Below are 27,665 nucleotides of genomic sequence, written 5' to 3'. Positions count from 1 at the left end.
CTTGGGGCCGTCTTGTGATTCGCCACAGCAAATCCCAAAAGGACAGAGAAAGCATTGCATCATTAACCATTTCCCCTCAACATTGGACTCCTCCATCTCTCCTGAAGCAACACAGAATCCCAAGCAGATGATGCTCAACCCCACATCTGTCTGGAGGAATAAAAACAAAAGAAGGCATTTATCTTGAGAGCGGGCTTTGATAAATAGCACCCAACATGACCAATACAGCAGCAGTCTGTAGGAGGCTGTAGCTGTCGTTTTATTTATTTTGCTGTTGTTATTATTTTTGCCGGGAACCAAAGAAGGGGGTTGTCTCTCTCTGGAGTCACCCGGGAGAAGGGAAGATGGCTGCCATGAAGATTCTAACGAGCACCGGGCTGTTTTTGGCGTTATGCGCGTTAGGGTTGCTGGCTATGGCTATCTGCACCGACCACTGGTACGAAACAGATGCTCGGAGGCACCGGGAAAGGTGTAAGAATTATTCCAACAAGAGAACTGACCCGGGATACATATATATTTCCAATCACAACCTTCCCCTCCGCATGCAGCCCAGGGATAAAAGCAAAGGGAAGGGAGATGAGAGTGTGCTACTTCCTAGAGTCAAGCGGCATTTCTTAGCCGCTTCCTCGGCCATTGAGTCTCATTGCAGCCGGCAGTTTAACTCGACCATTTCGGGGCTGTGGAGACGGTGTCACCGGGAGGGATTTGATATAGAGACCGAGGACCTCATCTATAAAGGTACAGTATTTTATCAACGTGAAATATTGCTCATAGTCCACTTACATTTAATGCACGTCTATATGTTCTTATTTGTTGTTGTAGCTAAATGTGCAAAAAAAAAACAAAAAAAAAAACGGGTATGAATTATTTGATAACGTATACACTTGTTAAGTTACATTTATGAAAAACGCTTTAATATTTTCTAGAGCTGGCAACATGCTATGTAATTAAAGTTTTATTATTATTATTATTATTATATTTTATTATTATTATTATTATTATTATTATAAGAACAATTATGTCACATTTAATGAAGTGATGAAGAGCACAGAGTGGTATTCCATTCGTATTTTCACACCAGTCTCATCTTAACAGAACCGTTAATTATATTGCCTGAAGATCACTATCACAGGTTAAAGTCTGCGGGTATAAGTGTCCTCACTCGAAGTATTATGGAAAGCCCTTATCCAACTTAATAATAGTACGATACGTTTTTTACATAATGAGCATCACGTTGTCTTTGAATGCCTTTTTATTATTATTAATATTATGATTTCATCTGATGATTAGTCGACTGTGTCTTTCTTGCTCGTATACACTGTTGGCTTTGGAGACCCCGTTTTGCTCGAAGAAAATGTCAGCACTGTCCAGGGTCCTGAAGCTTGCTCATTACGCCCGTCCCCCAGTCTGTGTCTCTCCAGCTCTGCGTCGGCCCAGACAGCGATGAGACGCGTACGGGAAAATTTACAGGGGGGCTGAAGACAGAAATCTAGTGCTTTACCCGCCCTACAGCAGCAGTATCTGCTATACACTGTTAGCTATGTGGTTTTTAAGGGGTTGGTCGTCCGGCGGCGCTAGCGGAGAAAACAGAACAAAGAATGAATTATTGATTTACATCCGGGTACTGAAGGGTTTGGTAGGTAGTGTAGCTGATTTAAAAAAAAAAAATAGAGAGAAGAGTTAAAGCAAGGGCACATTCTCTCGAAGTATATACATACAGCCATACACATAGTTATGCAAAAGCTATGTGTATGTTATGTCTAGATATTTTAATAAGGCTTGTATTTTAAAGAAACCTTGAATAGTCTTGCATTAGAGGCACACAGTGGCATTTGTATATGTTCACTAAACATAAATTATCCAAAAATCAGAGACTGTTTGAGATCAGATTTGATATCATTAAGATTTGGCTGTTGCTCGCATTTTACACCCACAACCCCCTAAATATATATAGATATTATAATATATATATATAATAATATATATATCTATATATATAATATATATATTAGAGATATATAGATATATATTATTATATCAAAGACCATTTTTTCAAAAGTGGTTATATATGTGTCTGTACAGACATATATATAATTTCACAGTGTTGGGTAAGGGGTAAGGGTCCACGATGAACAAAATTCAGATATGTCAGTGTCTTTACAAGAAATGAGCAATTAATGTATTTATTATTATTATTATTTATTATTATTATTATTATTATTATTATTTTCCAGTACTGTGTAGTGCCATACATAATTCATAGTGTGATCATAAAATAAATTGGTCACTGACACTGAATCTAAATGAGCATTTCAAGCAAGGAGCTGTCAGCTCTCCAGTCAGCACAATAATTGAATATGTGTTTATACATGCAGCATGTAATTCATGCAGCATATTGCAATGCTAAGAAATATATTTCAAAAATCATTTTAACATGAAATCCTTATTTAATATGCCAGCACAGAGCGTTCACAGAAAATTCATTTGAGACTCTATCCGACATCTACTGTATACTCTGTAAAGCTGCAGAAATGTACAACTTATTACAGCATTAAAAAATGATAATTTGGCATCCATAAATTCAAACTTTCAATGGTAAGTTCTGACACTGAGTTAATTCTATATTAAAAGTACCAAAACAAAGTTAGTAGGTTGCTGTCAAAGAGTAATACAATAACATATCTAATGCCGCACAATCTGTTAAGGAATGTAAATGTATTCAATTCGACTGTTGGTTTGTTCTGGTATTGGAAGTGCCTAAAATACACTTGATGTTTACATGATTTCACCTAAGGTTAAAAATGAACAATCACTTTGCTTGATTTCATTCTTTAGCTTGAAATGCAGTATATGACACAATGAGACACATCTGGTTCCCAGTGGAGAGCTGTAAGCAAGTGATTTCATGAGCAATTAACACATACCGATCCTGTTGGAATGAAGAAAGAATCATAAGTTTCTTAAATCCAGCAATCATGACAGCAGTCTATATTTGCTTGTAGCCATGCTGTTGTAATGACAGTGGGTTTAACTAACACTAAAAAACAATGATGCCTGATTGCTGTAGTCAGAAACAGTATCACAAGGCTGAGCTAGGCACGGCTCCTGCAGTGCACTCCTCAGGGGTCTTTATCTCATGCTGCAAGATAATCAGATTCCACACACCTGCAACCCCGTCCTTAGATTTTTCTCTGTCGGGAATCCTGTTTTTGAAAATGGTCAGGATTTGAATTAAATCTGCTCTGCCGCAGATCTACACAGATACAGTGCAGGTTACCTGCCTAATAATGATGTTGAAGCAGAACATCCCTCCACCCCTGAATTGGGGTTCCCCTTTGGAGATGCATCATCTTTTCTGCCTTAGAGGCTTGAACTTCATCTCTACTTGAGGGTGACTCCATCGGGACAAAGAGGACCCCTTGGAAAAATCACACCTACCCAGTCATGGCTCACACTTTCATCCAGATGTTGGACTTAAGGATCCTTTCTTCTGTCAGTGAGATACGATGAGGTTAAAAGCGCTGTGCACTTGCAGTGCACAGGGTCACCGGTTTGCACCCAGCATCCACCCTGTTGCACATGGTAAAAGCCATCACTACATTGCTGTGGACAGTATATGGGCTTGGGCAAAACATAAATGAGACAAGTCAAATACACACATACAGCACAAAACAAATTAACTCAATTTCATTGAGCAATTTAGCTAAAAGATGACCACCGTGATGCATGCAAGTGCAGGATAATTATTAGGTTTCTAGCAGAATTGAAGTACATCAGAGCTTGACTTAATGCACAAGTGCCATGAAAGTTAACAAATGTGTAACATAAAAAGTTCAGGCTCTGTACTTATCACTCGGAATGCAATAATTGGATTACACCACAGCTCCGATTTGCAGCAAAAATTGCAGGGTTCTGAAATTGAGTGGAAGGCTGTCTACAGCATGCCAGAAAGGTAAATGATATTCTAATGTTCTACAGCCCCATGGTTGTTTTTCCAAATGTTCTCTTCTGTTAATCTTTCATAACACACCGCTGTGAATAGCTTTCTGAAACTCGTATTTCCTGCTGTCTGCAGTGATGACAGAATGAGTTATAAAGGACTTGCGTGTGTGTGTGTGTGTGTGTTTGTGTGTTATTTTTGTTCACTGAATTTTCTCTCCATTTGTTTTCATAACATCCTGACACTTTGTTCAAGTTTCTGCTGCATCCAAATCTTAACTTAGCCATCAGGACAATTGCTTTTTAAATCTTTTTCTGAGAGGTCTAACTGTAAAACAAAATGAGACCAACAGCAGTGTCTTGTAATGGCATTCTCTTCTTCTTTTTGCTGAAATATAATTTCTTGGTTGTGAGTCCACATTCTCCAAAAGTGTTGTCATCTGCAGGGACAAAAACCTCTGCTCCTAACCCAAATTAAACCTGCTTCCCTCTGTGGAGGAGATTCAGTCTGGGAATGGCCGTGATCTCCCTTTTCCACTGTCACATCCAAGCTGTTTTTCCACTGGCTATTTATCGAGCTCAAGCAAGAACTGCACTGTGAAACTCTGGCCTCACGGCAACTCTGAATCTGGCTGGGAGCCAAGCAGGGCCAGGGGTAGAGTTAATGATTTTCGTGCTCCAAATTACTGATCTCTTTCCGAGAAGCACTCTTCTCCTCTTTGCGTAATAAGCCGGTCATTGCATTTTAGTTGTGTTCAGTAGTATATGAAGAACGAAAAAGAAGAAAAACACAACCACAACTTCTGTATCTGTCATTCTCAACTCAAATACAATGCACTTTATACTGCATGATCTACATCCGAGTGACTTCAGCTGCATGGCTTGGGCTCTGCAGTGGAAAAACGACCAGGCTCCTCCTAAGCCCGGCACGGCCTCAGTTATACAGTGGAAAAGAGCAAAAAATGTTCAACGGCAAGACTGTCTCGAACTTAACATTCAGTCAGTCAGCACACTCACTTGGATGGCATGACACAATAGAATGGGTGGGGCAGGGTTGTCATGAAGTGCCGGTTTAAAGTTTTATTAAAAGGTAAAAACGATTACAAACATTTTGCCTTGTGGAGATTTAATGAAAGAATCATGCACAATCACTGCCAAGCATGAGAACTAGGATAGATTTGTTTGTGTGTGTGTGTGTGTGTGTGAGAGAGTGTGAAGGAAACATATTATTGTCTCTGTAATGCAGTGAGGTAGTTGACTTAGCAAGAGACGCATTGATCAGATTGTTGGCACCTGATCATGTTCGTAACACTCCACAAAGTAGTTCAAACACCCTCTTCAAACACCCTAGTCACAGTACCCATATCATTCACACACCATTTTAGTACTATAGGCAGCTCAGACATCATGGTTCTAAAATACTTGTAGAAATTAGGTAAATGAATTACCTATTATGTGCGTTACTAGAAGTTCAATCAATATTTTAGTGCAATTCCGGTACCTTCAGATTTAGGACTACACCACTTCCCATTAACAGATGTTATTGCAGGTGGATCGAGTTCTTCCATTGAGCGATCTTTTTGTTTGTTTGTTTGTGGTTTTATGCTTGTTGACCTTTTTTGGGTCACTCGTGTAAAAGGATTTGTAACAGTAAATAAAAGGATTTGTGGTGAAGGTCAAGCAGATGACTGCAAAATGATGTACTATATACTGTATACATTTCAGATGTGTGGATCCACAAAGGTTGAACAAAACAAATTAACAGGATATATGTGATGCTGTGGCGTTCATTCTCAAAGTATGTTTCTGGTAATACTGAAAGCTGAAACCAATCCAACCTATAATGAGCATACAAATGCACAAACTACTCAGGGGAAAAAAACATACAAGACCACCTTCAGTTAAGAAGCCTGCCAGATTTGTGCTGTGACGTCAAGAGGTTTTGTTTCAGCAATCCCCGGCTTTTAGTGAAGCCCTTAAAGGTTGCTACTTGTGATCAAAGATGGTTTATTTTCAAGCAAAATGTATTTTAATTGCAACCGTTTTTAAAACACCCAACAACTGCCCACACATATCTGTGTTGTATTTTAGTACAAAACGGTGGCACACATGCTTATATGCCAAGGCTCAAAAATATCTCCCTTCATGCTTAATTAACACAAGCACCTTAGCTTGCTTGAAATAGCCTGGGTAATGTGGAGCACGGGCACAGCACTGTTGAATCACAGCAGGTATAGTATCTTGAGACACAGAGGAGCAGGAACTGCAGCTGTTCACCAGCAGCAAAATGGAGGCAGGTTCAAATGTTCTAGATGCAAGATGTCTAAATGGGGACAAAGGTTACATGCCAGGTGCGACCACATGGCAGGTGATTGTCAAGTATAGTACTGTGAATTTTACATTCTTGGGATCCAATCTTTTCCTTAATACCATTAACTAGTGTGTGCTGTAAATATGATAGTGGTACTCACTTGTGGCTGTTTTTGTCCATTCCAAATGTTGTTCAGAACCAGGTCTGTATTATTCAAATTGGACACCTAGGTAGGAACTGGACAGCTCTGTATTGCTCAATTCAGTATTTAAAGCACATGCTGTTGGAACAAACTCCTGGACTGGAATGGCAGGGCTAGTAATTAAATTAAGACTTGCTCCTTGCTCCTGACATGCAACAGTCTTGACGGGGTTGCAGCCTGGCTGTATTTCTGACATGGCATCTCAATACCAGGCACATATCCCGTTGAACTCAGTGCAGCTCTGTGATGTCCTGTCCAAGCACTGGAAGTCTGATTGTTTGGTCATCTTGATTTTCCTACAGTCTGGCTCGAGACTGAGTGGGAGAGCTTTTATGAATTATGCACCCAGCTTTTAGAACTAGTTGCCAGAATCTATCAGTCTGATTGCCTCTGGCTCAAACTGAAAATGCAGTCTTAAACCCCAGTCTCTGTCCAGTGAGGTTTCAGGACAAGTGCTATGCAATTTGGAAATTGTATTGTATTGTAGCCAGAGGCCCTTCATCTAACAGGGGTGGGCAGCTGTCCCTACAGTCATCCTCTCCACTTATCTGCAAGCTAATTTATGGGCAGCGCTACCATGAAAGGTGAGGCCAAAGGCCAAAGAGTGTAGTGTAAAATGTGTATAATGAAGTAGTGTTGTTGAGGTTAAACTTTAATGAATAATCTATCCTAACTGAATTGTTATTCATTATCTTGTCCAAATACTTTGACTGCTTGTGAAATACTACATAAGAAAAGCAAAGCCTCAATTGTTTTTTTCACGTTTTCCACAATTTAGTCATTTAGAGACATTTTTATCCAAAGCGACTTACAGAGACTTGGGGGTGAACTGTGCATCATAACTACTGCTGCAGAGTCGCTTACAATAGGACTTTGTTTTTACATCTCATCTGAAGGACGAATCCAATGTTTGTATTCATACCCAGTATCCAGTAGCTGGTACAAAACCTGTATACAAACGATCATTTTGATTGCACTAATTAATTATCCTGTCTTTTGATTGCTATAATTAATCACCATGGTTGCTGATTGCTGTAGTTGGTTGATTGTTTTGACCCATTTATCATCTATAATTTGTTGTGATATTTGTATATTAGGTTCTCCCAGCTCCGTTGTTTCTGCATGTATTGCCTTTAAGTGTATTCTTCAGCCCCACCCCACACTCACACATTCATGTTCTAGCACTGCAGTACATTTCTGCTACCCTTAGTTAACTGCTACCTTTTGGAAGAGATAATTAGGAGTGGATGACAGTGTCTCACGGGAATAGCGCGAACAGCAGTTTTTAATTTTTTTTCTGTTGAAAGACATAAAGTGCTTCTCTTTCTTTATAATTTACATGTGCACTGGCTATCAAGAGCAGCACCGAAGAGACTGGTGACCAATGCTATGTTTGAATTTAATTAATTGTTAGGTACAGAAGGAATAGTGCATATAAGTAAAAGCCTATGTGCTGTGTGGTCGATTTTTTTTTGCTGCTAGGTCAGTACTTTTACCAGCAAAAAGATATCTCTGATTTCAAATAAATTCATTACAACTGCAGCTGGGATTGTATCTGAATTAAGACTCCACACTGCAAGATATTTTCTTAGTGTTGACCTGTAGTGTTAACCTGGTACGTTCCACTGGTTTATAAAGGAAATTCGCTCTGTGTTGTAATTTGAGTGCTGTTATTGTCTGATGACAGGCTTTGGTTGCTGTTGCGCTCTGTAAAGCACAGAAACTGCAACTTGATTGGTCAAAAATGCTTTCTTCATGATGCTGTGATGTTTTGGATAACAATGTAAACAACTGTCAATTACATTGAACTGAGCTTGAAGATGCTGGGTATTTCAATAATTCAGCCGGTCTACGCTTAGTCCTTGAACTGAATTGGGTAGAAATGTAGGAGCACTGACAGTTAAGATATCCCAACCAAACCTTCTCTGCATAAACATGTCAGAATGCAAGACATCAAGTATCCCCGTCCATCTAGCAAATAAACTTTGTGCTGATTCAGTATCTCTGGGCTAACAGAGCAAAACGAAGGTTGTTATCTTTTGACAAAGGCAATGGTTTTTTGAGGTGCCGGTTCGGGGGAAGGGTTGTTATTTTGTTTCTGACACTCTCCTGCACCTGAGACAAACAGAGATGCTGCATCAACATTTCTTTTAAAAATTTAAATACAAAAAGGTGAATTCAGCAAACACAGCAAAGAGTGGACTGAACATTGAATACGTGCCTGTCTAAAATATCCTTGACACACTCACACACAAGTAAGTGCTGTAGTTGAACTTTTACAATAGAAAATCAAGACAGTTATACAGAATAGTAATTTCCTATACATAAGAAAATCAATATGCAAATACGCTGCTTTACCAAAATATTAGAACCTATCAAAACTCATTCCTTTTTCAAAGATTCAAGCAGAGACTACTGTGTCCTAGGTGGGGGTTTGTCTTGTCCTTAGTTATCACACAGTTTCATCTCATAGGTTACAAAAGCAGTTGAATATCAATTACCTTGCTAGCCTGCCGATGAATGGTTAACCTTTTCAACCTTTGTGTTTTTGTGTTTGATGATCTGCCCTGAATAACATTACATCAGTGAGATATTATCACAGCTTTTATGACCAAAGTGACCTTTGTTCTTGTTTAACCTATCTTTCTATACACATGGAAAATATTTTCTGTGTGCATTAAAGCACAACTTTGAATCAAATATTTGCATTACTGAACTTGATCAATTATTCATAAATGCATGTAATGCATACATTGATTTATTGCCCCTACATAAAAAATACCATATGGCAGCACAATGGATTTGGAATAAATATTGCACAGTGGTTCTGATACATTAATACACTGGCACTGACACTATTCTGTTAACACGTTATGCAATGGATTACCAGGTTGTATTAGTTAATTCCCCTATGATACCATTGGCATCATTCTACATAGAGCTCATACCAGTACTGCAAAATCTTTACCAGTGCTGCATTGCCATTGCAAACCATGTACTAAGGATGCATCAACCCTAGTGAACTGATAGATGTTTTCATTGGTAGAATAAGGATCCTTCCTGTCTGATAATTTTTCAGCCATGACTCTCGGGAACGAGCGTGTCTGCCTGCCTGCCTGCCTGCCTGCCTGCCTGCCTGCCTGCCTGTCTGCCTGCCTGCCTGCCTGTCTGTCTGTCTGTCTGCCTGCCTGCCTGTCTGCCTGCCTGTCTGCCTGCCTGCCTGCCTGCCTGCCTGCCTGCCTGTCTGTCTGTCTGTCTGCCTGTCTGTTTGTCTGCCTGTGTGTGAATGTCGCTGGGTATCCCTGTTCACCCTTGTGCTCTATTGCAGGTATGATCCAGCGCTGTATTCCAGTGAAGTACCATTACTCCTCATCCGTTCTTCCGAGGAACTTCCCCGTCAACATCACCAAGACAATCCGACAGGACGAGTGGCACGCGTTGCGTAAGTAATCATCTCCACAGCAATCCAGCAGCTTTGTAATTAGCGGGTGGCAACAGAATAGATTCGTTCCACCAGGAGGCTGGGGTGCTTCTGTTTCTGTCACAGGGCAATGGCTTCTTGAGATAAGCCGCTGCGCTGTGGACAGAAACAGACAGGATATTGAACTTGTTTGGCAATCTGGTCAAATAGATGGATCTTGGTCTTTGCTTTTCACAGTGATGGATCTGTTTATCAACCACATTTGAAACAACTAAAATGTACACATCTAGTAATGAAGCTGCTTTAGACAAAAATAGCATTTGTTTTTTTTTGAAGGTCACTATCCCGGGACATAGTGTGTACTGTAACTGTAGTTCTACCAAGATCCTTACTGAATACCATTGAGTCCCATGAGTTCCATTAATCACGTAATGGAAATATTTAACATAAACGTTATGTTATGTTGTAAACTCAAGCAGTGTCTGTACAAATGTTGATTATGATGAATACTGTACTCTGGGGTACAAGTTGGATAAATCTCTATGGAAGAAGGGTTAGGTAATCCAACAGACAGCATTGCACGCAACTGGGTTAAGCAGACTTAGGATGTGCTGCACTCATACAGAAAAGCATTTGGGCATTTGCATCAGTTTTACCAGTTTAAAATGTTATTATTTAAAGACAGCAAGTAAATGTTCAAGAGAAATCATTACGTAATAAGTGGGAGGCACAGCAGATGAACAATGGAGATATAAAGTTGGAGGGGAGGGAGTGATTGATGATAAATTCACAGTTTCATCAGCCAGATGTTCTCAAGCTTGGTGTTGTCACTTTGTTTTTTAAATAAGTGTCACAAGTCATTGCAGGAAGAGCACAAGCATGCAAGTCTCTTATTATGTAATACTTTACTTATTTAATCCTGGTCCCAATTGGGATTTAAGGCTTCTATTATGTAATACACAGAAACTCGAATACTCCTTTTAGGACAAACATTACAGGTTTTACATGGCAGGTTTGCACCCTCATTAACCCAGGGCATGTAAAAATCCCTGCCCTATAGACTGCAACCTCCATAGCATGATCTATTAGGTATTGCTCTTAATGGAATTACAACCAGGAGGATTTTGTACTGAAGCTTTAAAAACAAATGACTAAAATATTTAGCTTGAGTAAATACTAGAGAAGTCTGTTGTCTCCTGAGAGGTGCTGTACAGTACATTCCCAGAGGCCATGGAAAGAGCTTAGTAGAAACAAAATGAAAAACAAAACAAAACCGAAGCAGCACAACTGAGGGGGTGGGGAGCTTCTGAGCAGTGTGTTTGTAAACAGCAAGCTAACCGAACTGGTATGCAATTAGAAAGTGCAAAGGCTTCATGGTAAGCGTTTGTCATGATCACATCATCACAGTCGTTTATTCTGCTGACAGCTAATCCCATTGCGGCACCGCTCGGTCAAACCAAGCCCTCAGTTCAGATATTAATCTGTATTTTGATCACACCACTAAAGCACAGGATACAGATATGTTTCACTTTTACTTCTAGGGCATTTTCTATTCAAAGCAGCATTACTCATCCAACCCAGATAAATGATATTAAACATCATTATAAAAATGCCAGCATCAGGTATTTTAATGCTGCGTTAAAGGGTGTGAAGCGCTGTCATTTATCACTTCACCATCGCTCTGATCATTTCAATAGTAATAGCAGCCAGCCATGAAAGTGCATTCCAGTCGGTGTTGTATAGATTTGTGGCTGGACCCATAGGCTTGGTCAATAATTTGTATTAGAACATGCAGTCTAAGCAAATCAGAGAAACAAATAAATAGACTTGGGCCCCCCATTAGAGCAATGTTTTGCCTCGGGTCCTGGAAAACGCCTGGGTTATCCACTGCACTGCTCATCTTTCCTGAAGAAATGAGTCATACACCATCCTCAGGTGTACTTATTGCTTAGTTTGCTGCCCCATATCTGCATGCTTGGCAAACTCCCCGTGGCTCGGGGGATCAGTACTAGCCAGCATCCATTATGTCTGTCTCACTGAACTGATTTGTTCTATTGTATGAGGCTGCCTGGAGCTGCTGCAGCCTAGTTGGCAGTGTATGTCCCAATCCATTTAATAGTTCTAAAACTGCTGATAGTGTTGCTCTAGCAATTTGTAATGGCTTCTGACACCCCCCACACACATTTCACTTTGATTTCCCAGGAATGTGAGATGGTGGTGTTATCTTTCCCCTTTGTGGTGTTATCTTTCCCCTTTAGATCTGCGTCGGATGACAGCTGGCTTCATCGGGATGGCGGTTTCCATTATCCTGTTCGGGTGGATTATTGGAGTCCTTGGCTGCTGCAAGCAGCATGATTTAATGCAGTACGTGGCGGGGCTGTTGTTTCTCATGGGAGGTGAGACACGCAGAGTCCTTTTCTTAATGCCACCTGCCCAGTTATTACACGGGATCAAAATGAGGTTGTCTTTTTGTGTCAGAGAATCAGGGCAGTGTGTGCCTGCTTGTGTGTGTGTGTAAGGTGAGGATGGTAGCGAAGGTTCACATGCATAGCATTTTTTTTTCTCAAGCTAAAAGATGAAAAGAAAACCTTTAATGCAGAAATAGTTAATGACTGTAAATTCTGTAGATTCTGTGCGAGTGTTTTGTGTGCGCCTTTACTAGATATAACAACCTGACTGATTTCAGTGCTACTTCACAGTGTAATAAAATCACATCAGCAACACATGTAAATACAATCAATAAGACCACTTGATAAGAAGTCAGTGCAATTACACAACCTACAGCTGGAAGCCTCAACAATAAGGGACCTTGGCAGCTTGTCTTCAAATGCAAGACACTCCCTGTCAGAAGTGACTGTTCTTTCTTCTTCCCCTAGACTTTCTTCTTGAATTCCACTTTAAAAGTCTTTAAAAGTTTTTTAATTCCTTTGTTTTTTCCATTTCTTTTAGCTTGCTGTGTTACCGCTAATTGTTTTGTGTTATTATTACTGTGATATTGTTGAAAAAAATAAATAGATAAAGCTTTTTTTTTTTTTATAATATAGTAATGGCTTAGAGTAATAAAGCAGAATTCAATTATAGCCAATGCTTAATCTGCAAAAAAACAACAACAAAAGGGAGCTATCAATTAACTTGAAATTGCTTAATCTTTGAAAGATACAATAAAGCATAGCAAGGGTGACACTTCCTTATTCCACAAGCTATTTCCCTTTCTTAAAAGGACTATTGTTCCCCAAGCACTGAATATGACTCCTCTGAGATACCTGGTAATTGTGCTATGCAGAATAGCACTGGCTGCTGCATTAAAGGTTTCCTCCACAGAGAAGCCATTCTGCATTCCCTGTTCAACAGTTACAGTTTACAGTCATTGCGGCCCTTTCCTTTTCCCTCATACAAAAGTCATTACTTTGGAAGGTGATATGCAGTACTGCATGTTCTGACTGCTAAGCAGCTATCTCACTGTATCATAGCAACCACACAATTCTGGGGAGAAATGAAAATCGACAAGCAGATTTTTTTTTTTTTGCAAATAATCTTGTTGTTTTCTGTTACCCTGCTTGATCTGAATTTCTATTAATAGAAAGTTGTTTTTGTTCTCCCATCTGTAACTTCTTAGCCTGATAAACAAATGCTCTTGCGCACATTTTCGTGTTTGATTTGGGGCTGTTGTGGCCTGGGCGTGCATGCAGAAACACAAGGGCTATTCTGTTTGGCTTCATTGCCCTTCCTTTTCATTTTAACACACCAGCTTTTGAACAGAAAGTGACATGTCAGTTGCCCAGACTGATAGTCCCCTATAAACACAATTAAGGATATCGTCTCCTCAGCTGACTTCAACGAATTCAGTGGCTTCCAGTGTGAGCAGTGTCATGAGAACGGGAATGAGAAAGAGATTATTGTCCCAGCTGAATCTGTTATTGTATTTCTCTGTGGGGAAGGAGGTTATGCTAGCTTGACCTGCTTTTAATCAGGACACTGATGAAGGCACCAGCCAAAACATTTGTCTACTTACAAACAAATTAACATTCCCAGATAGAATCTTCATTATTGTATAACCCTGAATTTAATATTTTTTTAGGGATTTGAGGTAGGAAAGAAAGAAAGCTACATTTTATTCACCTTTCCTGAAGGTAGAAGCTAGTTTGAATCCTGATCTAAATCTGCTGAACTGTCCCACCCTCTATAGTCTAGACTGGATGTTTTAACTACACTATTATAAGTGTTCCTTGTTCCCTTTTGATGACTTGCTAACGCATGGTGGGCTTGAGTAAAAAGCACATCGTAAGTACCCTTAGCAATCATCAATAAGATGAATTAAGACAATTATGAGGCTAATGTTGTCCTTTGGGAGTTCTTAACGTTTAGTTCGAGCCAATAGCAGGATCGGACCTAAGCGAGGGAGGTTCAGCTCTCACCTTTAAGTAATAGATGCATCCCTTAGAGGAGAAATCAAGTGAAATATACACAGAGAAAATAATGATATCCCGGGTTGCTTTCTCCACAAAAGCATGACAGTACAATTCATCTTGTGCTTTTACAAATAGAAGGGGCTTGTCAAAACCAGCAAGCAAATATCTTTCCTTGCGTGGTGGGCTTTTAAGTCAGTATAAACACCCTATACAAATACAATACAAATAACACAAAGAGCATGTGTTGGGAATAGTGATAGGATAAAAGAAAAACTCCCACAGGCTACAGTTAAGAAACTGATTCTGCTTCAAACAAATAAATGCAAGACCCAAGTGCAGAGGGGAGTTCAGCACCATTGAGAAACACTCCTGCCAGATTAGCTAAGCGAGCTTTTAGAGACCCTTGTATTGCTTTCTGTCAGTCTTCACTGAACCTGCCCCACAGTCCCATCTGCTTTGAGACACAGCCAACAGGCTCCCAGGTGCTGCAGCATGAGCCCAGTAAACAGTGGCATGTAGCTAGCCCTTGGCGCTCTGTGTGGTGTTAAGCTCTTAGATCACCGGATGAAGGTATGTGCAGTATTCTACTGATACAGAGACAGAAGGCAGGTGGCACAGCATTCCGCTCATGAGCCCCTAAGTGGTGGAATGATCTGCCATGATTTGTAAGGAAAGCACAGTCTCTCGCTGCCTTTAAAGTAAGATTTAAAAGCACATTTTTATAATTTAGCATTTGTGTTTTAAAGGGAAAATGTATCGTCCTGTATCTGTTTTCCATTAGGAAATTGATTGCTAATTGTACCTCTAGTCTGTACCATTGTAAAAGTTGGTACTGTGGGAAATTTGCAATTTTGCTGCTTGCCCAATGTTTTAACCATGACGCTATTTGCCTGTGCTTTACCATGCTACCACCATGTCTTTCCTTTTCTGTGTTTGAAGCTGTTTTTACAGGAATGGCATCATTCTTTTTGTTTTTCAGCATAAAACAAATATATTTTCTAATTACAATACATAAGACACCCTAAGTTCAAATTCCCCTTATTTATTTATTTTTCTTTAGTTAAGGGTGTTGCATAAACAGTTTAATACTTTTAAATTCCCTAGATTAGGAGCGTAAAAAAATATAAAGCGTTAACCCGTAATCAAATGCTTAAGGACACTGGTGTTGCATGCTCATAATGTATTACAAAAACGTGCAAAAATAACATTATTTTAATATATTTAAAATAAACATGAAGCAGAAATAATGTTACGTCACGTTTATAAATAAGTCATTTAATACTTAATGGCATTCCCCTATGGCTTGTTTCATTTCATTTGCAATGCATAACCCAAGTAGTGCTGTATAGGCATGATGGAATCAGGTGAGCATCACAGTTAATATTTGACAGATCAATACAAACAGTATTATGCAATCCTCATCATTGTGAATGTAGTGATTATTTATGTAATGACTTCACACTTCAAGCTGTAGCTAGAGAATGCATTGCAAAAAAGGATGCAAGACTATTGACATCATTCTTCAACAATTCTTTCTTTTGGAACTGTTTTATTTAATCCTATGTACATTTCATTTCCTTATCAGTAACTTTCTACAAGCTTGCCTTTACATTGAATTCAAGGAAACACATAGACAAAGCACAGCAACATATAGAATAAGGGCCTGTTCTTCTAACAGGCTGTTTACTGGAAAGCAGCCCAATCTTACTGGGGAGAGTGGAGACCTGCAGTATCTCTCTCTCTGATCTATTAACTCGGGTGCTGCTCTTTGGATAATGCGTTCTTAGCTGAGTTTCCCCCTTTCACCTGTATATGTATAAACTCTTCCACTAGACCCACATCAGAGAGACGCAGATTCCCTGAGCCTAAAAATACGAACAAAATGAAGCTGCTTAGGGCTTTCCTTGAGCCATCTCTCGGTGCAAACAAATAGCAACCGACTGGAAAGCAAACTCAGAGGTCAAACCCGGTCAGGAGTGACCGTAATCAATGTGTGTGTGTGTGTGTGTGTGTGTGCTGTCATAAGAGTTCACACCCGGTCAGGAGTGACCGTGATCAATGTGTGTGTGTGTGTGTGTGTGTGTGCTGTCATAAGAGTTCACACCCGGTCAGGAGTGACCGTGATGTGTGTGTGTGTGTGTGTGTGTGTGTGTGTGTGTGTGTGTGCTGTCATAAGAGTTCACACCCGGTCAGGAGTGACCGTGATCAATGTGTGTGTGTGTGTGTGTGTGTGTGCTGTCATAAGAGTTCACACCCGGTCAGGAGTGACCGTGATCAATGTGTGTGTGTGTGTGTGTGTGCTGTCATAAGAGTTCACACCCGGTCAGGAGTGACCGTGATCAATGTGTGTGTGTGTGTGTGTGTGTGTGTGTGTGCTTTCATAAGAGTTCACACCCGGTCAGGAGTGACTGTGATCAATGTGTGTGTGTGTGTGTGTGTGCTGTCATAAGAGTTCACACCCGGTCAGGAGTGACTGTGATGTGTGTGTGTGTGTGTGTGTGTGTGGTGTGTGTGTGTGTGTGTGTGTGTGTGTGTGTGTGTGTGTGCTGTCATAAGAGTTCACACCCGGTCAGGAGTGACCGTGATCAATGTAGATTTGTGTGTGTTGTCGTAATTCAGCCTTGAATAATTACTAAGAATTGTACTCCTAATCATCAAGTAATAGTGAAGGTTCATATTACAGTGCCAGCTACTGCAAACCATGCCATAATCTTTACCTCAAATACAGGTGTCGAATTAGTGACATTTAAAAAGAAAACTTAATAAACAAATCTCAATGGCAATAGATATGAAAATCTCAGTTGGCCATTTCCTTTTTTTTTCTTTGATGACTACATTTTATTTAGTTGTATTCAAGTCTTCCAATGTACCTTGTCAAATAGACATTTTGAGCCATATTTATTCCGCAGCTTGCAAGTAGCAACAACCCCATATTGGCAGACAAATAATTATGAGCAGAACTGCAATACAGTTTGTGTCCAGTAGCTGTGTTTCACAGCAGGTAAGGTAAAGAATAACACAGCAGGGTAATATTTTCTATGTCTGGCATAGCTAACAGGTTAATGGGAAGAGTCTTTGCAAGGAGGTAAATAAAATCACTTTCGCTATCTCTCCCATCAGGAACCTGCTGCATCATCTCCCTGTGCACCTGTGTCGCAGGGATAAACTTTGAACTGTCCCGCTACCCGCGGCACATGTACGGACTACCGGAGGACATCAGCCACGGCTACGGCTGGTCTATGTTCTGTGCCTGGGGTGGACTGGGGCTGACCTTGCTAGCCGGATTCCTGTGTACATTAGCCCCTTCCCTCAGTGCCCCCCGCACGATGGCACCGAAGCCGAGGCAGGAGAACGGCACAGTCTGACACGCAGCGGGAAGCACAGCCACAAGGACACTGCGAGCCATCGCCTCGGACCGCACTGGCGAGTACAGACCACAGTGACTGGAGGGGAGGGTCTTCCTCTGCCTGCCACGCCCCGACCAGAGTTTTTGTTCACTTATGCCCAAGCGCAAGTGACCGCTTTGTAGAGATTCGGATTAATAATGGTGCTTCTCTATGAACTTAACCGTAAACCAGAACAACAACAAAAAAGAAATGTTTCAGTATTTGGAGAAAACTAAAAAAATTGTGGAAGCGAAATTCTGTCCCGTGTGTTTTAGTAGGGTTGAACCGTACTGTGTTTGTTATTGGTTTCATAAAAAAAAAAAACAATATTATGCTGGCATAAACTGTCAATTGTTAAAAGACAACAATATTTAATGTGGATTTTTTTTTTTTTTTTCATAGTACCCACTGTAGCCTCCCGTCATGGAAGATCACAAGCACACGCTAGAAAACCTCAGTCCTCGTGTTAAACGACGATTGAAATGTGCTTTCAGCTTTCAAATGGCTGAAGGACTTGCCCTGCAGAAATGTGTGTACAGAAAATCTAAAGCAGTAAATGATCTGAACGTATAGAATGACGGCGTGAACGTTAATTGGCTCAAAACGGGCTATAACCCTGGTAACCTGCCAGTGATCTTATCAGGTGAAGCTGGAACCTATAACCCTACAAATATATATTTACTTTTTCCATTTTTGTTTAAAATACTGATGTTTGTAACAGAGAACAGACCTGTCCTTGATTTAACCCTGCTTTAACTTGTCTTCCAAAAGGCAGCATCAAAACGGAGACTAGTAGTGGTGTGTTGAACCTCAGAACAAAGCCCCTCACCAACTCTCTCCACATTTAGTCTTAGTCTCCACAACCAGTCTTAGTCTTTAGTTTCCACAGCCAAGCAACAATAAAACGCTTTTGATTTACCAATGCACTACATTCAGACCAGGCAAATGAAAAGGATGGATTAGTTACTGTGGTTTCTAAGGACGTTTTCTGAGAGGTTAAGAGGAATAAAGCCAGAGTGGGTATCAATAGCTTTTTAGATGTAGCATCATGCTGGCTTTGTACCGTGCTAATAATCTGTAAAAGAGAGTGCTAGACAATACTGTGCAAAACTTACAGAGAAACAGGCTTGTAACCAGGAGGTCCCCGTTTCAATACCCAGCTCAGCCACTGACTCATTGTGTGACCCTGAGCAAGTCACTGAACCTCCTTGTGCTCTGTCTTTCAGTTGAGACGTTATTGTAAGTGACTCTGCTCTGCAGCTGATGCTTAGTTCACACACCCTAGACACTGTAGGTCACCTTGAATAAAGGTGTCTGTTGAATAAAATGGCACTCAGTTTTCATCATGAACTGAAACTTTGCCGAAATGAATTAAAACAAAACATTCCTGCAACATGAATGGCAGAATGATCCTTGGCCAACATCCTTCAACAAAACAGGAAAACAATCCCATTAGCAGCTCAAAATGTTCAGCAGCAATTAAAGGAGCTGGATGACTGAAAAGTGGCCAACACACTATGAGGGGGCCAAGGCAAATGAGTGTATACTACAACTAAAACAGCCTAGTATTGTGCTTGCCACATAACATCTCTTCCCAGGCACTAATTCCTTAGTGAGCACCTAGGATTCCAAGCCCCAAGACAAGTGATCTGTCCTAATCTCCCTTTTTAAACACTTGTCAGTTTTTTAATTGCTTGTTGGAGATTGGCCAAGCAAGGCGACATTGAATAAGACTGTATTGAAATGCCAATAACAATTGCGTAGGAATGCATGAAGCTTAGATTTTAAAAGGGTAAAAACAAGTATCACTCAGATTTAATGGGGAGGTTATTTAAGACTACAAATTTGCCATGCGAATAATATGAAAAAGTACCAAGGTTACGAAAACGTGGTCGTTTTAACACAAATGAGAAGCCGAAAGCACAATTTTCTACTTGAACTAAGCAAGCTAAAAAATAAAATAAAAAAATCTTCCACATCAAATTCAAAGCCAATGTACAGTTTCAGTAAGAAAGTTCCCAATTTTAGAAGCAAGGTCGTAAGTATTTTGTACAGAACTGTGTAAAGTGTTGCATTTGTATGGTGTATGGTGCATTATTTGTACAAATACCAAAACATTTCTGACATATACAGAGTTGCATTTGTGCAAATAGCATCAATATGATTCATAATGTATTTTTTATTTAAGTTATTTATTATAACATTGTTAAAAAAAGGAGGAAAAAGCAATGCCTAGCATGAAAACATAAGGTTATTTCATTCCAATGTATTTAAACTTGTGTCATTTTTTAAATTTTATTTAAAAAAAGAAAAAATGTAATTTTGATTCTTTATTAAAATATTCAACAAACTACTGCCTGTGTATTTTTGACAATTCACGGCCATGGATAATGGAACAAGGCCTTGCGAGGTGTCTTTGTATATTAACTTGATTTGAATATACAGAAACAAGATGAATGACACAAAGGAAGTTGACAATCTTAATGGAAAAAGTTTAATCCATGTGTTGATCAGAAGGACAATATAATTACATAGTACAAGACAGAAGTCTCAATACAGCTACAGCCTTATTGTCTGTGCACTGCCCCAGGCTCCACCTGTGAATGTGCTTACACATGCACCCTCCCAGTTCAGTGTCACCCTCCCAGTTTAGTGTCGCCCGCCCAGTTCTGCGCCCCAGTGCTTGGGCTCAAGCATAGTACTGCAGGTTAGCTTTTTTCTTGGCCTGGACCTCTAGAATACCCTCCATGTAATCCTCATGGTTCAGTTCAGTGGCTCCTCGGCGAAGCGCAATCATACCCTACAGAAAAGAGCAGGCATGACATGGCGTGGGTTAGGAGTGGTAATAGTTTAGAGTTCAAACCGCATTCAAAAGTTACAGGTTTACAATTGTGTCATCTAATCAGATACATTCATGTTAAATACAGATACTGGCCTTAGAGTTTTTACAGTACTACTATACAGCGTAAGGTTACCAAATAACATTGTCTATTGTCTAACATAATCTATTCCGTCACACATTAGTGCATTACACATGTAGTCTTAATACACATTAATATTGTAGTAATTTATTCTAAACTTACCCAAGTGGTTACAACATTACAAATATAAATGGTTAAAACGATTAACGTGGATGGAATGAAGACTCCTATTGCATAGCAGTTTCACCCACTCCAGGTTTTACTAGGAGTCTGAATAGCCACAATTTATAGGAAGCAAACTCATATATAACATATACTCACTGCTTCCACACACACAGCCTTGCACTGCGCTCCATTGAAATCATCAGTACACCGGGCCAGCTCTTCATAGTTTACATCAGGACTGCAAAGAGAATAAAAATGTAAGTAAAGGACTTCCAAGCTTTAATAAGATCCTATCAATACAGTAAACAGAATACAATGAATCCTGGGCGATCATCATCACACTTTTGTCCACTCAAACACCAGTTATACATCTCTCTAATACAGGAATGTTCACCTATAACAGGTTTTACTACATGCTGGATTAGCCACAGTGTACAGGCAACATGCTCAGTCTTATTTCAATCCCATGTAGATCTTGGGCATGCTTTCTCTGAGTTGCTAATTCATTCACACATAGAAAGGCACTGCCCCCGCTTACCTGACATTCATCTTCCGAGAGTGAATCTGCATGATTCTGGCTCTTGCCTCTTCGTTTGGCATTGGGAACTCAATCTTACGATCCAGTCTACCAGACCGCAGCAGGGCAGGGTCAAGGATGTCAACTCGATTTGTAGCAGCAATAACCTGTGGAAAACAACAACAACAAAAAACAGCGAATGTAGAACTCTCGTTAACCCTTTAAGGACCGGAATCACGTTAACACGATCATACCGAAGTGGGCTTCTAGGACTGCTAAAGGGCAGAGACAGTTCACAACAGCCCGGCACAGACAAAAGCAGGAACAAAACATCACAGGAACTTATAAATATTTGAGAGAATAAGCGTGTATTATGTCTTTGCAATCACTCAGGTGAAACGGACACAATTTCCAAGATACTACTGAAAAAACAGATTTTTTGTGAATTTTTATAGGAAGTGTCAACTACAGCCAAAAAACACCTGGTCCTGGGGGAGCAACCCACTGAAAAAGGCTTGGTCTTGAAAGGGTTAACAGCCACAATTTCAGCAACATCTGCTCTTGCTGGGTTTCTTTTTAATTCACAGTTTTAATCCATTATCAGTCAAATACAAATAACTGAATATCTAGCAAACTGTGACCTATTTTGGATAAACCTTTTGATCCATGTAAGCCTGGTCATTAAGATAAAGTGTACGAAGCACAGAAACAACAGTCCAGTCAATGATCAAGTTGAATAAATAATTCCAGTGCCAGCACAATACCAGACTCACAGCCAATACTGTATTATAATTTACCTTGACTTGCATGTTGGGCTGGAACCCGTCAAGCTGATTGAGAAGCTCCAGCATGGTTCTCTGCACCTCACGATCTCCAGCTTTCTCACTGTCAAACCTGCAAGACAAGGTTACAAACAAAAACAACTGAAGATTACAAAAGAAACTTGCGCTACAACTGTATTGCTATTATTTCCTCTCTCTCTCTCTCTCTCACACACACACACACACACACACACATATATATTCTAGAATAAAATGGAAGCAACCATGTATAACCTCAATAAAGAGGCCAGTTTACTGACCGCTTGGTACCAATGGCGTCCAGCTCGTCAATGAAGATGATAGTGGGGGCTTTCTCCTTGGCCAAAGCGAAAGCATCTCTGACCAGCTTGGCTCCGTCACCAATAAACATCTGGACCAGCTGGGGGCCAGCCAGCTTCAGGAAAGTCGCCTGTGGAGCAATGCAGCGAACCGATTAACAAACAGAAGGAACTCAGAATCGATCCACACTGGGTCCTAACTGGATAATGGCTTGTCAATAAAACAATTTTTAAAAAAATGAATGCACTATTTGCACCACAGAAGTTTCTCCCTCTCAGGACACTAACCTTTGTCTGCGCAGCACAGGCTCTAGCCAGCAGTGTCTTGCCTGTTCCTGGGGGTCCATACATCAACACCCCCTTGGGAGGCTGGATTCCCAGATTCTCAAACTTCTCTTTGTGGTTCATTGGCAGGACAATGGCTTCAACCAGCTGCAGAACAAGAGGGCACGATCAGGGTGCTGCACTGTAACAGCCTTCTGAGCTATAACACTACCTACACATACTCACAGCACTAAATTGTTTTTACTGTGTCAAAAGGCGCTGACCTCTTGAATCTGCTTGTCCAGTCCTCCGATATCACTGTACTGCTCTGTAGGGCGCTCATCCACTTCCATGGCTTTGACTCTGGAGTCATACTCTGTGGGCAAAGTCTCCAGAATCAGGTAAGAGTCCTTGTTCACTCCCTGCAATGATAGGAGAAAGGTTACCCATATCTACTTTGCACAGTGGCGAGTCAAGGGCATGCGTTCATTGCACAGTATTACCGCTAGCATCAAAAACAACAACATACTCTTCATTTAAATCAAAACACTCACCACAAGGTCTCCAGGCTTGAGTTTCTCTGCATCAACCAATCCAATCACCGGAAGGAAGTATGTCTATGGAAGAAACATAGCAGACTGCGAGCTCCTAAAGGACCATACTGTGTATGTAGAGGTTTGCTTTTTGATCTCCTTCCCTGCTATGAGCACTCGCGGTAGTCAATAGCTTTCACATCAAGCTCCCACCAAGACCATCCTTCAAACATTAACATATTACTCATGCATTAGCACTGTGAGCCGAGGAACTCAATATTATTTTGGAAATGTACCTTTCTGTATGTTATTTGCATGGGTTTGTTTAAAATGTACAATGGAAAAATGTACCTCCAAACCAAACCACTTCCTTACACTTTGATTGCTGGGTTTAGTTTACTATAAAATGTCTCCGCAGTGGTTTAATTTAGCAGCTCGTGTCATACCTGGCGGGTTGAGGTTTTAATAACAGCACATTTGCCCTTTCTCTGGGAGTCGAGATCAATGTTGGCTCCATCTTCCTCTTGGTCATTTGGGTCCACATCCAGCAGCTTGAACACAGATCAAAAGAGGTCACATTAAGAACGTAAATATGATTAGAAAGCCTCCTAAAGGAAGCCTTGAACGGAAGAATGGCTTCTTCTTGTTCACAAACTCTCTTACGTGCTTGCGTACCTATTTTCAATATCGTCATTTCTGCATACAAACTTGACCAACGCTGTCACACTCACTTCAATGACATTGGAGACCAGGTATGGCAGCGTCTTGTTCACTTTGATCTTTTCTGTGTTCTCTTTGATTTTATCCTTCATTGCCTGGAGCTCATGGGTCACTCTCAGGACCTCACTCTTCATGATCTGAGGGAAAACAAACGTTTTAATTGAAATGCATTAACAAACACCCTTGTTAAAACAGCATCACTTAGTTAATGCACTTCTGCTGTCGTCATCCTCTTTCACCTGGTCAACAGCAGAAATCTCAGTCAACATTTCTATATTGCTCAGAACTGCTTTTTTTATTAGCCTATCAATGGAGCTGAATATTGAAAGTTATAATATAAATCTCCATAAAAATGTCCAAAACAAGGACTATAGGTTCCAATAAAGGGGCTAATCTACAAAAAAAAAAGGTGCTATTAATTCCAAAAAAGCTGTTTTCCATAAAAACACCTACCTTGATTTCACTGTCCAGGAGGCGTGTTCGCTGAATGATCTCCTCCGTGGACATCTTGAGCACCTCCTCCCCAATTCCATCCTGTCATAAAAAAAAGGGTCAGATGAACCCTTATCCAGCATGATGAGATATCACCAATTTTAACACAACTCCCCCTGAAAACATGTACATATCTAAACTATTAGATATACACAGAAGAGGAATTAATGTAGTGAATATAAGCACACAATCAGTAGCTGTTAAAATCTAATCATAGGTTACTACTGTTGACATATCACCAGTCACCTGCTCAAAATCAGTGCATGTACAGAAAGACAGTCGTAGCGAAAATGTGGATCTGTTAGAGAAAGGGTACAGGAAATATTGTGCACTAAGTAATTGTATTTTAGGAGTCGTTAAAACTGGGTTTTAAAACTAACTGACTGGTAATTTAAATTACAGTAATGTATTATTATTATTACACATATCACAATATATATAGATATATATATATATATATATATATATATTATCTTATATATATATATACGCGCCGGCACCAGTATTCACTACATCAATACGCTACGCTTGGTGGAAATCCGCCAAGGAAAACAAATCACAAGTGTCTTGTTTTGTTTTTAACAAATACAGCATTGTAGCATAACACGTTATACTTATTAAACTGTTTTTAAATGGCAAGCATTCCTTTACAAAGGTGACACTGTTACTAGCCGCAATCGTGTTTACGTTCTTCTGCAATCGAAATTGTGTTTACAGTATTTGTTATTTTTTTTGTAAGATATTTTTTATACTGCTATAAATTAGGCACGCATTAATTCCCAGACAGATACGTTGTCTTGTAGTTTAGCTACTGTAATGTACGTTTTCAGATCTCAGCTATTTCCCTGTGTCATTCTCTCCATGCAGACAGACAGGCCGACCGACTAATGCAGCTAGCGCTGGGATTACTGATTAAAACAAAGGCGACAAACTGGACAATATCGGTGCCTACGGTACTGATCACAGTGTGGTCCATTTCAACTACATAAACTGATCAGCAGAAAAACGTAGAAAGATTGAACAAGTGAAAAGAATACAATTACAAACCTCAACCTCATCCCAAACTAAACTGTCATTCAGGGATGCCATCTTGGAAATTGTGAAATCGAGGCAGTTCAGGTGAGCGAACAACAGATTCAACACACAGGACACAGATTGCTGTATGAAAGACAGACATGAGCAAATCTTACCATTATATATATATATATATATATATATATATATATATATATATATATATATAAGTATATATATATTATATACACACACACCCTCCCTTAATTTACTCTGCATAACTTTTGCAAGGCAGTGTTTTGTTTTGTTTTTTATGTCGAATCTGCTGGTTCAATACTTTTACTTCACTTTAAATCGCCACTTAGTAGGGATGTTGCTTGCAGGCGCTCTAGGCTGTTTTGGTAGATGGTTTGGTTCCTACCTTTTATAATTGAATACTAATGATAATAAATTATTTGATTATATTTTTATGAGCTACGATCAATAGCTATTTGTTTCATAAGAAAAGAACGACTTTGTGTAAATATTTACTGTGGTACCTTACTGATCTCAATACGTGGAAAAGATTCATTTATTTAGGAACATAATCCTATTTAACCACCAGGGGGCTCCAAATCTCTATCCAATACCTCAAAATAACATACACTGCTAAAAATATTTTGTGGTGTTTGTAGTCGGTCTGTGTTTTTGGTTTATTTGTTGGCGTCCTCATTCCATTCAAATTGTGTTGCAGTCCATTGTTCACCAACTTCATTATTATTATAAATATAAAATAAATCAATTGTTCAGCACATTTACTAGAGACACATACTGTAAACTAGAGACACATTAAAAGCTGTGATTAATTGCACATGATTAAAAACGCAATGCCATGCAGCCAGTTATGCAACTGTAATAAGTAATTTCACACACTTGAGCGCAACATTTGTTTTATATGTATCCAGAAGGATTTCATATACCAGATTGAAAAAAAAAAAAATCCCAAGTAAAATTGCAAATAAATGCAAATTGATGTACGGGGTTATGCTCAGATTCCAGAAGACAAAGTTTTAGATCTTTGCTGTGGACTTTCTACATGATCAAAGTTCATGTACAATGCCCATTAGGAATATATAACAAGGGGTTTGATATAAAAAAAAAAAAATGCAGAAGACTGTCTATCCATAGGACAGTGGAATATAGAAAAGACAAATCTATACATAGGGTGCGGTGGGACAAAATGATTTGGGATTGATTTTTAACCCAAAGCAACAGGGATTTGTTATAACTTATTTTTTATTTCTTTTTTTAACTCACTCAAGTGGTTGCAGGTCTTGCACTAAAACTCATTTACACATCCGAAATGTGGTTTTGATAGCACTAAACAGAAACCAATTCCAGAAAGGTAATCCTAAAACAGTGTGCGTATCTAAATGAGAAATCAAAAACCATGCCATTTGATAGCAAGTGCATTAACTACTTCCATAATCCCAAATTAGACCCTATTGAACATTTCCTGATCACAACCAATCCTGTGTGAAACTGGCATCCTTGGCAGGATACTTCTCCTTGAATTTCCTGTTCAAGTGCAGGTCGGCAGTGCAAAAGCATGGGCGAGACCCCAGACACAGTATTAGAGTTCAGCCAGCTATAAAAGAACGCCTTCCATAAAAGACAAGGACATCTAATGTGGTCTAACCTAACTTCCTTTTTTACCTTTTAATCAGGTGTACAAGCTACCCGATTATATACCATCTTGTATTGTTTACCACAGGTTTGTGACGGCACATTCAGCAGGGTGAACTCCCCCTTCAGCATTGCCAAGAGACCTAAACACAACTCTGAAATCCAGACACCACTCTTGGACGAGTATTGCCTTGCCTTGAAAATTCTGCAGAAGGTCCCTCTCATAACGGTGGAGCTGTGTCCGAGATGAAGCCACGGTCAATCATTTCCAATAGGCCACGAAGAAAAGACCTGTTTGGAATAAGCTACCAGACCCCAGGTCAGTCATCCCATGTTAGCAAGACCCTTGGGAAGAGCTTGGAGTGAGAATGAAAGCAATCCTAATCAGACCAGAGCACAGACCGTCCTCGTCTAGCATCTACTAAACATTTCAGTACGCTCCTGCTGCTCTCTTCCGATGAGAAGAGCTCGCAGGCATGGCACGGCAAACTCAGGGAAAGCAAACTGCTCCATTGGTTTTGTGTTGGTGCAAGTCAATTAAGCTGTCACTTGCTCAGACTGATCTCTGTTTTAAACACAGAGGTATAGAACATAGCATTTAGCTTTT

General features: G+C 39.9%; 2 protein-coding genes across 2 annotated transcripts; one reads left to right on the top strand and one right to left on the bottom strand.

Moving 5' to 3' along the window:
* The first annotated feature begins 76 nt into the window (after nt 1-76).
* LOC121329752 (transmembrane protein 178B-like) lies at nt 77-18,839 on the top strand. The gene is made up of 4 exons (XM_041275502.1): nt 77-738; nt 9,781-9,894; nt 12,132-12,269; nt 17,403-18,839. Exons 1-4 carry the CDS (start codon nt 345-347, stop codon nt 17,645-17,647), a joined length of 891 nt encoding a protein of 296 aa, XP_041131436.1. The 5' UTR covers nt 77-344; the 3' UTR covers nt 17,648-18,839.
* Nucleotides 18,840-20,148: 1,309 nt separating this feature from the next.
* On the bottom strand, nt 20,149-25,502 carry LOC121330313 (26S proteasome regulatory subunit 6A-B). The gene is made up of 12 exons (XM_041276738.1): nt 25,427-25,502; nt 24,341-24,421; nt 23,899-24,024; nt 23,614-23,718; nt 23,189-23,251; nt 22,919-23,056; nt 22,659-22,802; nt 22,353-22,501; nt 22,069-22,165; nt 21,293-21,438; nt 20,911-20,992; nt 20,149-20,468 (listed from the first exon to the last, which is right to left on the bottom strand). The coding sequence occupies exons 1-12, from the start codon at nt 25,466-25,468 to the stop codon at nt 20,358-20,360; spliced, it is 1,284 nt and encodes a 427-aa protein (XP_041132672.1). The 5' UTR covers nt 25,469-25,502; the 3' UTR covers nt 20,149-20,357.
* Between the last annotated feature and the right edge of the window lie 2,163 nt (nt 25,503-27,665).

This window comes from Polyodon spathula, chromosome 17, assembly GCF_017654505.1.
Source record: "Polyodon spathula isolate WHYD16114869_AA chromosome 17, ASM1765450v1, whole genome shotgun sequence".
Taxonomy (NCBI): domain Eukaryota; kingdom Metazoa; phylum Chordata; class Actinopteri; order Acipenseriformes; family Polyodontidae; genus Polyodon; species Polyodon spathula.
This window is presented reverse-complemented; position numbering and strand designations above follow the sequence as displayed.

Bases quoted from the DNA above. Each gene is read 5' to 3' on its own strand.
- LOC121329752 (XM_041275502.1), top strand. From the start codon at position 345: ATGGCTGCCATGAAGATTCTAACGAGCACCGGGCTGTTTTTGGCGTTA. The intron at 739-9,780 runs GTACAGTATTTT...GCTCTATTGCAG, and splicing joins CGAGGACCTCATCTATAAAG to GTATGATCCAGCGCTGTATT. The intron at 9,895-12,131 runs GTAAGTAATCAT...TTTCCCCTTTAG, and splicing joins GGACGAGTGGCACGCGTTGC to ATCTGCGTCGGATGACAGCT.
- LOC121330313 (XM_041276738.1), bottom strand. From the start codon at position 25,468: ATGGCATCCCTGAATGACAGTTTAGTTTGGGATGAGGTTGAG. The intron at 24,422-25,426 runs GTTTGTAATTGT...TTTTTATGACAG, and splicing joins TAGTTTGGGATGAGGTTGAG to GATGGAATTGGGGAGGAGGT. The intron at 22,502-22,658 runs GTTAGTGTCCTG...ATTGCTCCACAG, and splicing joins CCTGTGCTGCGCAGACAAAG to GCGACTTTCCTGAAGCTGGC.